Source organism: Oncorhynchus kisutch, unplaced genomic scaffold, assembly GCF_002021735.2.
Source record: "Oncorhynchus kisutch isolate 150728-3 unplaced genomic scaffold, Okis_V2 Okis02a-Okis13b_hom, whole genome shotgun sequence".
NCBI classification, from domain to species: domain Eukaryota; kingdom Metazoa; phylum Chordata; class Actinopteri; order Salmoniformes; family Salmonidae; genus Oncorhynchus; species Oncorhynchus kisutch.
In genome coordinates this window covers 6017853-6034693 of record NW_022261979.1, presented here as the reverse complement: position 1 = coordinate 6034693, position 16841 = coordinate 6017853, and the positions used below count along the sequence as shown (strand labels likewise).

The following is a 16841-nucleotide window of genomic DNA, read 5'->3' as shown; positions in this document are numbered from 1 at the left end:
TCACTACAGTGCTGTAGCCAATAGATGAGACTAATCACCACAGTGCTGTAGCCAATAGATGACAGACTAATCACCACAGTGCTGTAGCCAATAGAGGAGACTAATCACTACAGTGCTGTAGCCAATAGAGGAGACTAATCACCACAGTGCTGTAGCCAATAGATGACAGACTAATCACCACAGTGCTGTAGCCAATAGATGACAGACTAATCACCACAGTGCTGTAGCCAATAGAGGAGACTAATCACTACAGTGCTGTAGCCAATTGATGAGACCAATCATCACAGTGCTGTAGCCAATAGATGATACCAATCATCACAGTGCTGTAGCCAAAAGATGACAGACTAATCACCACAGTGCTGTAGCCAATAGATGAGACTAATCATCACAGTGCTGTAGCCAATAGATGAGACTAATCACCACAGTGCTGTAGCCAATAGATGACAGACTAATCACCACAGTGCTGTAGCTAATAGATGAGACTAATCACCACAGTGCTGTAGCTAATAGATGAGACCAATCATCACAGTGCTGTAGCCAATAGATGACAGACTAATCACCACAGTGCGGTAGCCAATAGATGACAGACTAATCACCACAGTGCTGTAGCCAATAGATGACAGACTAATCACCACAGTGCTGTAGCCAATAGATGAGACTAATCATCACAGTGCTGTAGCCAATAGATGAGACTAATCACCACAGTGCTGTAGCCAATAGATGAGACTAATCATCACAGTGCTGTAGCCAATAGATGAGACTAATCACCACAGTGCTGTAGCTAATAGATGAGACTAATCATCACAGTGCTGTAGCCAATAGATGAGACTAATCACCACAGTGCTGTAGCTAATAGATGAGACCAATCATCACAGTGCGGTAGCTAATAGATGAGACCAATCATCACAGTGCTGTAGCCAATAGATGAAACTAATCATCACAGTGCTGTAGCCAATAGATGAGACTAATCACCACAGTGCTGTAGCTAATAGATGAGACCAATCATCACAGTGCGGTAGCTAATAGATGAGACCAATCATCACAGTGCGGTAGCTAATAGATGAGACCAATCATCACAGTGCTGTAGCCAATAGATGAGACTAATCACCACAGTGCGGTAGCTAATAGATGAGACCAATCATCACAGTGCGGTAGCTAATAGATGAGACTAATCACCACAGTGCGGTAGCTAATAGATGAGACCAATCATCACAGTGCGGTAGCTAATAGATGCCCAGACAGCATTCAAATAAACACTTGAAAGATGTGTGCAACCAATTGGTATGTAGTATTTCTAACATTAAAAGTAATTCCATTTTGGAGCTAATAATGCCAAGCTATAAATAATAATAATTCCCTCCTCTCTCTCTCTCCCCAGGGTGGTTCTGTGTTCTCCCCTGCCTCAGTGCTGAGTGGTTATCTGACTCTGTCCCTCCTCTCTCTCTCTCCCCAGGGTGGTTCTGTGTTCTCCCCTGCCTCAGTGCTGAGTGGTTCTCTGACTCTGTCCCTCCTCTCTCTCTCTCCCCAGGGTGGTTCTGTGTTCTCCCCTGCCTCAGTGCTGAGTGGTTATCTGACTCTGTCCCTCCTCTTTCTCTCTCCCCAGGGTGGTTCTGTGTTCTCCCCTGCCTCAGTGCTGAGTGGTTCTCTGACTCTGTCCCTCCTCTCTCTCTCTCCCCAGGGTGGTTCTGTGTTCTCCCCTGCCTCAGTGCTGAGTGGTTATCTGACTCTGTCCCTCCTCTCTCTCTCTCCCCAGGGTGGTTCTGTGTTCTCCCCTGCCTCAGTGCTGAGTGGTTCTCTGACTCTGTCCCTCCTCTCTCTCTCTCCCCAGGGTGGTTCTGTGTTCTCCCCTGCCTCAGTGCTGAGTGTATCCAAAGCCCAGGGGCAGGCTGATGCTCTGGCCCGGGAGCTGGGCTGTCCCCCCTCCTCTGACCCAGAACAGCTGGGCTCCTGCCTGAGAGCAGCTCCAGCACAGGACCTCAACGCTGCCCAGACCAAGGTACTGTTGGCCTTATAGACCCAGACTAAGGTACTGTTGGCCTTATAGACCCAGACTAAGGTACTGTTGACCTTATAGACCCAGACTAAGGTACTGTTTGGCCTTATAGACCCAGACTAAGGTACTGTTGGCCTTATAGACCCAGACTAAGGTACTGTTGGCCTTATAGACCCAGACTGAGGTACTGTTGACCTTATAGACCCAGACTGAGGTACTGTTGACCTTATAGACCCAGACTGAGGCACTGTTGCCCTTGTAGACCCAGACTGAGGCACTGTTGCCCTTGTAGACCCAGACTGAGGCACTGTTGCCCTTGTAGACCCAGACTGAGGCACTGTTGACCTTGTAGACCCAGACTGAGGTACTGTTGACCTTGTAGACCCAGACTGAGGTACTGTTGACCTTGTAGACCCAGACTGAGGTACTGTTGACCTTGTAGACCCAGACTGAGGTACTGTTGGTCTTGTAGACCCAGACTGAGGTACTGTTGGTCTTGTAGACCCAGACTGAGGTACTGTTGGTCTTGTAGACCCAGACTGAGGTACTGTTGGTCTTGTAGACCCAGACTGAGGTACTGTTGGTCTTGTAGACCCAGACTGAGGTACTGTTGGTCTTGTAGACCCAGACTGAGGTACTGTTGGTCTTGTAGACCCAGACTGAGGTACTGTTGGTCTTGTAGACCCAGACTGAGGTACTGTTGGTCTTGTAGACCCAGACTGAGGTACTGTTGGTCTTGTAGACCCAGACTGAGGTACTGTTGGTCTTGTAGACCCAGACTGAGGTACTGTTGGTCTTGTAGACCCAGACTGAGGTACTGTTGGTCTTGTAGACCCAGACTGAGGTACTGTTGGTCTTGTAGACCCAGACTGAGGTACTGTTGGTCTTGTAGACCCAGACTGAGGTACTGTTGGTCTTGTAGACCCAGACTGAGGTACTGTTGGTCTTGTAGACCCAGACTGAGGTACTGTTGGTCTTGTAGACCCAGACTGAGGTACTGTTGGTCTTGTAGACCCAGACTGAGGTACTGTTGGTCTTGTAGACCCAGACTGAGGTACTGTTGGTCTTATAGTCACAGACTAAGGAAGGAAGCCTTATAGTCCCAGATGTATCATAGGCTGTATGTATCCCAAATGGCACCCAATTCCCTGTTTAGTGCACTTCTTTTGTCCAAGGCCCATAGGGCTCTGGTCAGAAGTAGTGCACTATAAAGGCAGTAGAGTGCTATTTGGGACACTACCATACTTCCCCCCCCCCCCCCCCTGTCTTATTTTATGTTATCTGTTTCAGTTGCTGTCAGTCAGTGGGCCCCTGCAGGCTTGGGGTCCAGTGGTGGATGGGGTCTCTGTCCAGGGGAAACCCTCCATGGCCCTGATGAATGCAGGCTTCCACAGAGCTGACCTCCTGCTGGGCTCCTCCGCTGAGGATGGACTCATCAGCAGGGCCAAGAGGATCAAGGTGAGAACCGGAGATCCTATAATTCAAAGACGTTCTTTGTGTTTCTATGGTGAGAACATTCACTTCTAGTGTCGTCCGTCTATTTAGATGTACCTGCTTATTAAGCCTTCCCCATGCAGGATGGAATTGGGGAATATGGCTCTTTGTTTTTCATACAGTGTAGGACATATTGTAATGCGTAGACTCCTAGTTCAACTCAGCAGGTGACTCGTATGTTAGCGGTTTGTCCTCATTCACATGGTATTAGTATTGAGTAGTATTACTCTACTCAGCCACGTTTCATATCACCAACGTCTACTTTCCCCCCCGAATGTCTGACGACAGAACTTTGAGGAGCTCCAGGGGCGAGCTGACAGTAAAACAGCGTTCTACGAAGCCCTGTCCAACTCTCTGGGTGGAGACGATGCCAATGTGTTTGTCAAGGCTGCAGCCACCTGGTTCTACTCCATGCAGCACTCTCCCTCTCCAGCTGGCTACAACCTCTTCTCTCAGGCTCTTAACAGTGCAACCAGGTGAGAAATGTGCTAGGCACACTACTGTATACGGTATTCATGTAGTTCCGGAATACCTTACTCTTATTCATTGAATTCAGTGTATAAATATCAAATCAAATTGTATTCGTCACATGCGCCCAATACAACAGGTGTAAACCTCACAGTGAAATGCTTACTTACGAGCCCCTAACCAACAATGCAGTTTAAAAAAATACGGATAAGAATAAGAAATAAAAGTAACAAGTAATTAAGGAGCAGCAGTAAAATAACAATAGTGAGTCTATATACAGGGGGCTACCGATTAGTTGAGGTAATATGTACATGTAGGTAGAGTAATTAAAGTGACTATGCATAGATGACAACAGAGAGTAGCAGCGGTTTAATGAGTGGGAGAGGGGGGGGGGTCAATGGCAATAGTCTGGGTAGCCATTTGACTATACAGTTCCTGTATGGAGAAGCACAACCCATAATATTCACGTCACAAGATACCATTCTCTGTTCAGTTCTGTGTGTTCAGTTATTAGTTCAGTTCACTTGGTTTATTTGACCTTTTACAGGAATTCTCTTCACGTTCAATAGCGATGAGTTCTGTTCAATGAGTTCTGTTCAATGAGTTCTGTTCAATGAGTTCTGTTCAATGAGTTCTGTTCAATGAGTTCTGTTCAATGAGTTCTGTTCAGTGAGTTTTAAACTGCCGTGAGTTTTAAACTGCCGTGAGTTTTAAACTGCCGTGAGTTTTAAACTGCCGTGAGTTTTAAACTGCCGTGAGTTTTAAACTGCCGTGAGTTTTAAACTGCCGTGAGTTCTATGCCGTGAGTTCTATGCCGTGAGTTCTATGCCGTGAGTTCTATGCCGTGAGTTCTATGCCGTGAGTTCTATGCCGTGAATACTTTCTGAAGGTCAGCAGTGAATTCTATGCAGTGAGTTCTATGCAGTGAGTTCTATGCCGTGCAGCGTGAGTGGAAACCCATAGCTAGACTATTGATCTCTTTACACTGTTATATGTTGCTTTAATGTGATTGACAAACTGGAACAGAGCATACATTCCAAATGACACCCTATTCCCTATATAGTGGACTACTTTAGACCAGAGCCCTGTGGGAGCCCTGTGACTCCTGTTCAAAAGTAGTGCACTATAAAGGGAATAGGGTGCCATTTGGGACACAACTATGAAGAGCTGGAACAGAGTGCGTTTCACTTGTGGTCTTGAGGAAGGAAACAGACAGCCGACTGAAGACTGAAATAACCTGAGGATTTAGAAGGACTGTGTGAACTGTTTTACTGAGGGTGTTAGAAGCAGCGTGTTCAGAAAAGAAAAGAATATAACAATTCAGAAATAGAACTACTAGTGCCGTGGTTCGGCCATTTAACGTGGCCCTGACATGTGGCGCAGACCAAGCTTTTCACCAGAAATATGTCATAAGAAAACAGTATGTCAGGGCCCATATTCATAAAGCGCCTTAGAGAAGGAATCCTGTTCTCGGACCAGTTTTGCCTTTTGGGTTATAAAATGAATGGATAGATGGAATCTGATTCTATACTGAACAAAAATATATGTGCAACATGCAACAATTTCAGAGATTTTACTGAGTTACAGTTCATATAAGGAAATCAGTCAATTTAAATAAATTCCCTAAACCAACGTTGGAGGCGGCTTATGGTAGAGAAATGAACATTCAGTTTTCTGGTAGCAGCTCTGGTGGACATTCCTGCAGTCTGCATGCCAATTGACAACTTGAGACATCTGCGACATTGTGTTGTGTGACAAAACTGCACATTTTAAAGTGGCCTTTTATTGTCCCCCAGCACAAGGTGCACCTGTGCAATGATCATACTGTTTAATCAGCTTCTTGATATTCCACACTTGTCAAGTGGATGGATTATCTTGACAATGGAGAAATGCTCACTAACAGGGATGTAAGCAATTTGTGCGCAAAATTTGAGAGAAATAGGCTTTTTGTGCGTTTGGATAATTTGCTAGGATTTAGGTTTTCAGCTCGTGAAACATGGGACCAACACTTTACATGTTGCCTTTATATTTCTGTTCAGTGTAGATCAGCTCATGAATACGGTCCCAGATTCACTCAAGATCAATCATTATTTTTGTAATCTTATATGCCCTTATATTGGGGCGGCAGGGTAGCCTAGTGGTTAGAGCGTTGGACTAGTAACCGGAAGGTTGCAAGTTCAAACCCCTGAGCTGACAAGGTACAAATCTGCCCCTGAACAGGCAGTTAACTGTTCGTCATTGAAAATAAGAATTTGTTCTTGCCAAGTTAAATAAAGGTAAAATTAAAATAAATAAATATGCAATGGATTCTGTATATACTGTATATACTGTATATACTGTATGTCTCTGTAGTTCTGCAGTATTGACAGACATCTTCTGTACACTGTAGTTCTGCAGTATTGACAGACATGTTCTGTACACTGTAGTTCTGCAGTATTGAGACATGTTCTGTACACTGTAGTTCTGCAGTATTGACAGAGATGTTCTGTATACTGTAGTTCTGCAGTATTGACAGACATGTTCTGTACACTGTAGTTCTGCAGTATAGACAGAGATGTTCTGTACACTGTAGTTCTGCAGTATTGAGACATGTTCTGTACACTGTAGTTCTGCAGTATTGACAGACATGTTCTGTACACTGTAGTTCTGCAGTATTGAGACATGTTCTGTACACTGTAGTTCTGCAGTATTGACAGACATGTTCTGTACACTGTAGTTCTGCAGTATTGACAGACATTCTTCTAATGCCCTTGATCCAGGCTACGGTAGTGATATGTACGGTGGCTGCTGCCTCTGCTCTTCAGTGTCTACTACACTGGACTTCGCCCACATAATAACTAGTGTCAAATATAGCAGGGAACAGGGCTGAGGCTGACCCACACAACACACCCATGGACCTGAGGTTAGCTGAGGATAGCAACCGACCGATGCCTTGAAGACAAACAACAGCATATCTCACATTCACAATAAGACCATGTCTACATGTATTTCAGTAAAAGAGTCCTGACCTGAAACGATCACTATGCTAGGAGTTATACTAGACAGTTTCCAGAGTTTAAAACGCCTGTAATTTAAAGGCAGATAGGGCCACTGCTTGTTTATCCAAATCCATCAGTGTATTTTGGCTGCAGCAGAAGTGGTCCTCACTCAGTAAATACCTGCCCTGCTGTAACACACTGGATATGTCCCAAAATGGCACCCTATTCCCTGTATAGTGCACTTACCCCTATAAGCACTTGTCAAAAGTAGTGCACTATATAGGGAATAGGGTGCCATTTGGAACGTAGTCTTAGTTAACTAGCCTGGCACTTTGGCAGCCAGATCATCTCTTTAAAAGTGAAACCTCTAGTCTTAGTTAACTAGCCTGGCACTGTGGCAGCCAGACAGACCATCTCTTCTCTAGACACAAACATACACACTCACGGCCCTCAGTCACACATGTAAATGTTTGGTTTGTTAGACAACACTGTGTGAGTGATTGTCAGTGAACTGCTGTCCTGTCATGTACAGAATAGGTACACCTTGCTTTATCCTTTCTCTGTCTTTGTCCACAAAGAAAAGGGAAACGATGATGTGAAGTGTTACATTTCTCAACCATGTCTCTCTGTATCTGTCTCTCTGTGTCTCTGTGCAGAGATCTCTTCATTGTGTGCCCCACCATAAAGATGGCCAACTTCTGGGCAGCTAACACCAGATCCAATGTGTTCATGTACTACCTGCCTGAGGACACCGCCCAGACCAGGTAATCACTGGGTGTGAGGAGGACGAGGCAGCCAGGTCAGGTTAGGCCTCCAGACCATTGACTACTAGTCAAGTAGTACTTGCGTTAACTCAGACTACCTCGTTGTGTCCAGAAATACTATTACATTTGTTTTGCTGTGTTGCTATGGAAGTGGCATGATAATCTATTATTTAATTGTTTTGTTTTGCTGTGTTGCTAGGGAGGTGGCATGATGATGTATTTATTTTGATTTGCTGTGTTGCTAGGGAAGTGGCATGATGACGTATTATTTATTTTGTTTTGCTGTGTTGCTAGGGAAGTGGCATGATGACGTATTATTTATTTTGTTTTGCTGTGTTGCTAGGGAGGTGGCATGATGATGTATTATTTATTTTGTTTTGCTGTGTTGCTAGGGAAGTGGCATGATGATGTATTTATTTTGATTTGCTGTGTTGCTAGGGAAGTGGCATGATGATGTATTATTTATTTTGATTTGCTGTGTTGCTAGGGAAGTGGCATGATGATGTATTTATTTTGATTTGCTGTGTTGCTAGGGAAGTGGCATGATGATGTATTTATTTTGATTTGCTGTGTTGCTAGGGAAGTGGCATGATGATGTATTATTTATTTTGTTTTGCTGTGTTGCTAGGGAGGTGGCATGATGATGTAGTGTTTATTTGTGTGTGATTTGTTTTCATTTCAGTGCTGACCTGTCAGTACCCCTGGATGTCCACTATGCCTTTGGCCTCCCCCACAGCCCCCTGACCTATGACCTGTTCACCAACACAGAGAGACGCCTCTCCCTACAGATGATGACCTACATGGCCAACTTCATCAAGTCCGGGTAAAAAAAATACTTTTAAAATAGAAATTACTTTAAATAAACGCCAACCATACTTTATAGTATTTCCTTTTCAATCTAAATCAATTGGTTTATTTTGTATTGTTTGGTACATCTAAACCAATCTGCATGACTGGAGAATAGTGCCTTATGCATGTGGCATCAGAATATACCATATCTGTCATTTAGCAGACACTTTTTTCCAAAGTGACTTACAGCCGTGCGAACATCACGTCTCTTACTGTACGTCTTCTCCTTGTGAACAGAAATCCCAACCAGGCTCACAGTGTGTCCCGCGTGGCCTTCAGCGAGGCGGCGCTGCCCCTCTGGCATGCCTTCCAGTCTCACCCTGAGGGGGACAGCTATATGGAGGTGGAGCCAGGCCTCAGCAACCACAGGGGCCTCCGCAGGGCCCAGTGCTCCTTCTGGGCTGACTATGTCCCCTCTCTGACCGCCTCCACTGGTGGGTACAAGTCCAAACTCAAAATAAGATGATGTAAATCATCAGTTTGCCAAACAAACCACAGACATCTTTGCCAAAAAAAAGAGTAACACAAAGGCTAAATAAAAAACACAGAAAACAAGTGTTAATTATTCACTTCCTGTTCTTTCAGTGTCAGAAGGACATACATAGAAACATACAGTATTCAGACACCTTACTTTTTCTTCATTTGGTTACTTTACAGCCTTATTCTAAAATGTATTAAATAATTCCCCCCCTCATAAATCTATACACAATACCCAATAATGACAAAGAGAAACAGTAAAAAGTTTTGCAAATGTATAAAATTAAAAAACGTATTTACCTAAGTATTCAGACCCTTTGCCATTGATCATCCTTGAGATGTTTCTACAACTAGATTGGAGTCCACCTGTGGTAAATTCAATTGATTGGACATGATTTGGAAAGGCAAACACCTGTCTATGTTGGGTCGAACAGAGCAAAAACCAAGCCATGAGGTCGAAGGAATTGTCCGTAGAGCTCCGAGACAGGATTGTGTCGAGGTACAGATCTGCGGAAGGGTACCAAAACATTTCTGCAGCATTGAATGTCCCCAAGAACTCAGTGGACTCCACCATTCTTAAATGGAAGAAGTTTGGAACCACCAAGACTCTTCCAGAGCTGGCCACCCGGCCAAACTGACCAATCGGGGCAGAAGGGCCTTGGTCAGGGAAGTGACCAATAACCTGATGGTCACTCTGACAGAGTTCCAGAGTTCCTCTGTGGAGATGGGAGAACCAGAAAGACAACCATCTCTGCAGCAATCCATCAATCAGGCCTTTATGGTAGAGTGGCCAGACGGAAGCCACTCCTCAGTAAAAGGCACATGACAGCCAGCTGGGGGTTTGCCTAAATGCACCTAAAGGACACTCAGACCATGAGAAACAAGATTCTCTGGTCTGATGAAACCAAGATTGAACTCTTTGGCCTGAATGCCAAGCGTCACGTCTGGAGGAAACCTAGCACTATCCATATAGTGATGCATGGTGCTGGCACCATAATGCTGAGCCCGGACTTGAACCCGATCGAACATCTATGGAGAGACCTGAAAATAGCTGTGCAGCGACGCTCCCCATCCAACCTGACAGAGCTTGAGAGGATCTGCAGAAAAGAATGGGAGAAACTCCCCAAATACAGGTGTGCCAAGCTTGTAGCGTCATACACAAGAAGACTCCAGGCTGTTAATCGCTGCCAAAGGTGCTTCAACAAAGTACTGACTACTAATGTAATATTTATAAAAACCTGTTTTTGCTTTGCCTTTATGGGTTATTGGGTGTAGATTGATGAGAAAAAAAACAATGTGATCCATTTTAGAATAAGGCTGTAACGTAACAAAATGTGGAACAAGTCAAGGGGTCTGAATACTTTGCACTGTATGTAGCCAGTAATTAGAGGTTTGCTACTGTATGTACTTAGATGGTGCCAAACGTTCAGTCTCCAACTGCAGAGCCTTTAATCTTTAGGAAAAACATCCATATATCACCACTTTAGAGAAGCTACTCTTACTTCACGGGATGACTTGGTGTCACAAGAAAGATGTCTCTCTGTTTTTCAGGCAAACTTTCATCTGCTGTGTTGGAAGGGGAATCTGCTGGTTTGGGGGCTGGAACTCCAACACCAGAAACCAAGTTATTTGTTAATTTCTTGACAACTGTCACCCAGAGCAAACCCAAGTCAGAGAAGGATGCTTATAATTAGAAAGAACATCCACACTACGTATCGTCTAATCTGCATTTAGGGTTTATCACTCACACATAGTGAGAAATGACATGTTGTTTCAACTGCCAAAGTAGTCGCTAAATTAAGTCGTGTCATTTAACTGCCTGTTTAGTTTCCATACAAATGAAATAAAACAATTGCATTACATAATACTCCTGAAGTCTGTGGTGTTATTTATACGTTCTTCACGTCTAGAGTAGTAATCAGGTCATCTCTCCGGATAGCTTGAACATTAAAGTCAACTAGCTCATTTGGGTCTGTGTGCTGGGATTGGTAACCAAGGAGACGTGACTTTAATGGAGTCGAATCGGAGAGTCTCCAGTCAGTTACTAGACTGATAATAGAGGTGTAAAACATCTGTCTTATTGCAGTGAACGTTTGGTGAAAGTTTCCAGAAACTTCCATCCGTGTGAAGTCTTGTTTCACTTGGCTCCGTCCCAATAGTGTACCCTACTATTTTAGTGCACTACTTCTAACCAGAGTCATATGGGCCCTGGTCCAAAGTAGTGCACTATTTAGGGTGCCATTTGAGATGCTGCCTTTGTGCGTTTTAAGAAAGTGGATTGTTGGACAATTCCAGGTGTTCATAGGGGGGGGGGGGAGTAGTAATAGCCAACGAATTATCTCACTAATCTAACAGAATGCTTGCCTTTCTTTTCATACCAATGACTATTCAAACCAAACAAAGGCCAAGAGCAACTAAGTACTTTTTCCAGGATGCCCCTCCTCTAGGAATGTTCCAAAATATATTTATACTATTACATATTAACACATAAACCAACACTTCAATAATGTTTGTCATAACTTCCTCTTTCAGTCATATACAGTGGGGAGAACAAGTATTTGATACACTGCCGATTTTGCAGGTTTTCCTACTTACAAAGCATGTAGAGGTCTGTAATTTTTTTTATCATAGGTACACTTCAACTGTGAGAGACGGAATCTAAAACAAAAATCCAGAAAATCTAATTGTATGATTTTTAAGTAATTAATTTGCATTTTATTGCATGATATAAGTATTTGATCACCTACCAACCAGTAAGAATTCCGGCTCTCACAGACCTGTTCGTTTTTCTTTAAGAAGCCCTCCTGTTCTCCACTCATTACCTGTATTAACTGCACTTGAACTCGTTATCTGTATAAAAGACACCTGTCCACACACTCAATCAAACAGACTCCAACCTCTCCACAATGGCCAAGACCAGAGAGCTGTGTAAGGACATCAGGGGTAAAATTGTAGACCTGCACAAGGCTGGGATGGACTACAGGACAATAGGCAAGCAGCTTGGTGAGAAGGCAACAATTGTTGGCGCAATTATTAGAAAATGTAAGAAGTTCAAGATGACGATCTGGGGCTCCATGCAAGATCTCACCTCGTGGGGCATCAATGATCATGAGGAAGGTGAGGGCAGTGTTTCAAATACTTGTTCTCCCCACTGTATGTCACATTCTTGAATTTATTCACCCACCGGATAATTCACCACTTTGGCCAGTTGCTCGAAAGGAGACCACAAGAGATACAATCTAAAGGATAAGAGGGCCCATGAGGTCTCTCTAGTCCTAGTGGCACCAGGGTTTACTACTGTAGAGACTGACTGAGCTGGCCCTAACCTTATAGGGTTTACTACTGTAGAGACTGACTGAGCTGGCCCTAACCTTATAGGGTTTACTACTGTAGAGACTGACTGAGCTGGCCCTAACCTTACAGGGTTTACTACTGTAGAGACTGACTGAGCTGGCCCTAACCTTACAGGGTTTACTACTGTAGAGACTGACTGAGCTGGCCCTAACCTTACAGGGTTTACTACCATAGAGACTGACTAACCTGGCCCTAACCTTACAGGGTTTACTACTGTAGAGACTGACTGAGCTGGCCCTAACCTTACAGGGTTTACTACTGTTCTGTAGAGATGACGGAGCTGGCCCTAACCTTACAGGGTTTACTACTGTAGAGACTGACTGAGCTGGCCCTAACCTTACAGGGTTTACTACTGTAGAGACTGACTGAGCTGGCCCTAACCTTACAGGGTTTACTACTGTAGAGACTGACTGAGCTGGCCCTAACCTTACAGGGTTTATGACTGTTTTGTAGAGACTGACTGAGCTGGCTCTAACCTTTTATAGGGTTTACTGTTTTGTAGAGACAGACTGAGCTGGCTCTAACCTTACAAGGTTTATTACTGTTTTGTAGAGACTGACTGAGCTGGCCCTAACCTTACAGGGTTTACTACTGTAGAGACTGACTGAGCTGGCCCTAACCTTACAGGGTTTACTACTGTAGAGACTGACTGAGCTCGCTCTAACCTTATAGGGTTTACTACTGTAGAGACTGACTGAGCTGTCTCTAACCTTACAAGGTTTATTACTGTTTTGTAGAGACTGACTGAGCTGGCCCTAACCTTACATGACCGTAGCTAAGCTTTGTTCCTGGCGCTCACACACACTACACTGTTCTGTGTACGTTGTACACATTCCACCTCATGGATGCCAAATAGATGAACAGAGAAATAAAAATGAGTTACGTGATCTGGACAGATTAATGCTAGTCCTACCACACCACACCTCTCCACGTCCTCTAGACAGATTAATGCTAGGCCTACCACACCACACCTCTCCATGTCATCTGGACAGATTAATGCTAGTCGTACCACACCACACCTCTCCATGTCATCTGGACAGATTAATGCTTGGCCTACCACACCTCTCCATGTCATCTGGACAGATTAATGCTTGGCCTACCACACCACACCTCTCCATGTCATCTGGACAGATTAATGCTTGGCCTACCACACCACACCTCTCCATGTCATCTGGACAGATTAATGCTAGGCCTACCACACCACACCTCTCCATGTCATCTAGACAGATTAATGCTAGGCCTACCACACCACACCTCTCCATGTCATCTAGACAGATTAATGCTAGGCCTACCACACCACACCTCTCCATGTCATCTGGACAGATTAATGCTAGGCCTACCACACCACACCTCTCCATGTCATCTAGACAGATTAATGCTAGGCCTACCACACCACACCTCTCCATGTCCTCTAGACAGATTAATGCTTGGCCTACCACACCACACCTCTCCATGTCATCTGGACAGATTAATGCTAGGCCTACCACATCACACCTCTCCTGGTTCTCTAGACAGATTAATGCTAGTCCTACCACACCACACCTCTCCTGGTTCTCTAGACAGATTAAAGCTAGTCCTACCACACCACACCTCTCCATGTCCTCTAGACAGATTAATGCTAGTCCTACCACACCACACCTCTCCTGGTTCTCTAGACAGATTAATGCTAGTCCTACCACACCACACCATGTCATCTGGAAAGATTAATGCTAGTCCTACCACACCACACCTCTCCATGTCATCTGGACAGATTAATGCTTGGCCTACCACACCACACCTCTCCATGTCATCTGGACAGATTAATGCTAGGCCTACCACACCACACCTCTCCATGTCATCTAGACAGATTAATGCTAGGCCTACCACACCACACCTCTCCATGTCCTCTAGACAGATTAATGCTTGGCCTACCACACCACACCTCTCCATGTCATCTGGACAGATTAATGCTAGGCCTACCACACCACACCTCTCCTGGTTCTCTAGACAGATTAAAGCTAGTCCTACCACACCACACCTCTCCATGTCCTCTAGACAGATTCATGCTAGTCCTACCACACCACACCTCTCCTGGTTCTCTAGACAGATTAATGCTAGTCCTACCACACCACACCATGTCATCTGGAAAGATTAATGCTAGTCCTACCACACCACACCTCTCCATGTCATCTGGACAGATTAATGCTTGTCCTACCACACCACACCTCTCCTTGCCATCTGGACAGATTAATGCTAGGCCTACCACACCAAACCTCTCCATGTCCTCTAGACAGATTAATGCTTGTCCTACCACACCACACCTCTCCTTGCCATCTGGACAGATTAATGCTAGGCCTACCACACCAAACCTCTCCATGTCCTCTAGACAGATTAATGCTAAGCCTACCACAGCTCTCCATGTCCTCTAGACAGATTAATGCTAAACCTACCACACCTTTTGTTGTCCTCTAGACAGATTCATGCTCAGCCTACCACACCTCTCCTCCTCTAATTCAACTACCAGTTCAAGAGGCCATGCTATGATGCAACTGGTGTTGCAGGCTGGTCTACATCCCAAATGGCACCCTATTCCCTATGGAGTGCACTACTTTTGACCAGAGCCATATGGGCCCTGGTCAAAAGTAGTGCCCTTAATCCCATTTGGGATGCATCCACGATCTCCCAATCAACAAATATCAGTGCTTGTGATAGTGTTCCTCATCAGAGAGGTCAACAGGTCAGTGTTCTGAGGGTTCACGGTCCTCATCAGAGAGGTCAACAGGTCAGTGTTCTGAGGGTTCACGGTCCTCATCAGAGAGGTCAACAGGCCAGTGTTCTGAGGGTTCACAGTCCTCATCAGAGAGACAACAGGTCAGTGTTCAGAGGGTTCACGGTCCTCATCAGAGAGGTCAACAGGTCAGTGTTCTGAGGGTTCACTGTCCTCATCAAGGAGGTCAACATGTTAGATACAGTTAAATTAGGGATTTCCCATCCTCTCTGTCTATGTCCCCAAATGGCAACCTATTCCCTACATGCAGGTCAAAAGTGGTAGGGAATAGAATACCATTTTGGACACAGCATCTTCTAACCCTGCCAGGATACCCGCCACTCTCTACACCTTTATTCTCCAAAAAGCAGCGACCCATTCAGCATCAATTAGCAACAGCCTACATACAAGGATAAAGCAATGAGTTAGGATACCAAAACCCACCTGGTAATTTTCTAGAACTGCTTTAAGGACAAAGGGTGGATTTTAGTTGTGTGTTTTAATTTATTAGACACACCACAAGGTTAAAGTAATTCTCTACATCAGTGAGTCTACTCTGTTGGATACAGAGCTCTGCTAGAGATATCCTGCTGGATGCCCAATCCCCTACTGAGGTTTGGCCAGTCTGATTATCATAGGATATGATCCTCTGACTGAGGATACATCCTCCGCTTTTAGGATTAATACAGTATTCCTCTTGTACCTTTTAGGATTAATACAGTATTCCTCTCTATCATTTTAGGATTAATACAGTATTCCTCTTGTACATTTTAGGATTAATACAGTATTCCTCTTGTACATTTTAGGATTAATACAGTATTCCTCATTTTCTAAATTCTTAGCTCTGGTCCAGGGGGCCTGTGTGGCTTGTTAACCCTGAACGCTGAGCCTCTTTGAGAGTACCAGAGCTACTAAGCCCCCCATATCCAAGACTGGAAATGAATAACAATTACTTCTTTTTTTTAACCTTTATTTAACTAGGCAAGTCAGTTAAGAACAAATTCTTATTTTCAATGACGGCCTAGGAACAGTGGGTTAACTGCCTGTTCAGGGGCAGAACGACAGATTTGTACCTTGTCAGCTTGGGGGTTTAAACTTGCAACCTTCCGGTTACTAGTCCAACGCTCTAACCACTAGGCTACCTGCCGTCCCTACACTCTAACCACTAGGCTACCTGCCGTCCCTACACTCTAACCACTAGGCTACCCTGCCGTCCCTACACTCTAACCACTAGGCTACCTGCCGTCCCTACACTCTAACCACTAGGCTACCTGCCGTCCCTCCACTCTAACCACTAGGCTACCTGCCGTCCCTCCACTCTAACCACTAGGCTACCCTGCCGTCCCTACACTCTAACCACTAGGCTACCTGCCGTCCCTACACTCTAACCACTAGGCTACCTGCCGTCCCTACACTCTAACCACTAGGCTACCCTGCCGTCCCTCCACTCTAACCACTAGGCTACCCTGCCGTCCCTACACTCTAACCACTAGGCTACCCTGCCGTCCCTACACTCTAACCACTAGGCTACCCTGCCGTCCCTACACTCTAACCACTAGGCTACCTGCCGTCGCTACACTCTAACCACTAGGCTACCCTGCCGTCCCTACACTCTAACCACTAGGCTACCCTGCCGTCCCTACACTCTAACCACTAGGCTACCTGCCGTCCCTCCACTCTAACCACTAGGCTACCCTGCCGTCCCTCCACTCTAACCA

General features: G+C 45.0%; 1 protein-coding gene across 1 annotated transcript in view; it reads left to right on the top strand.

Annotated features, from left to right (window-relative positions):
• Nucleotides 1–10890, top strand: part of tg (thyroglobulin) — a 90630-nt gene extending 79740 nt beyond the window's left edge. The window contains exons 45-51 of the mRNA XM_031811815.1: nt 1829–1996; nt 3284–3451; nt 3776–3963; nt 7590–7697; nt 8380–8520; nt 8784–8980; nt 10575–10890. Of these exons, the coding sequence (XP_031667675.1) occupies nt 1829–1996; nt 3284–3451; nt 3776–3963; nt 7590–7697; nt 8380–8520; nt 8784–8980; nt 10575–10717 (1113 nt within the window). The 3' untranslated portion in view covers nt 10718–10890. The remainder of the gene's footprint in view (nt 1–1828; nt 1997–3283; nt 3452–3775; nt 3964–7589; nt 7698–8379; nt 8521–8783; nt 8981–10574) is intronic.
• The last annotated feature ends 5951 nt before the right edge of the window (nt 10891–16841 follow it).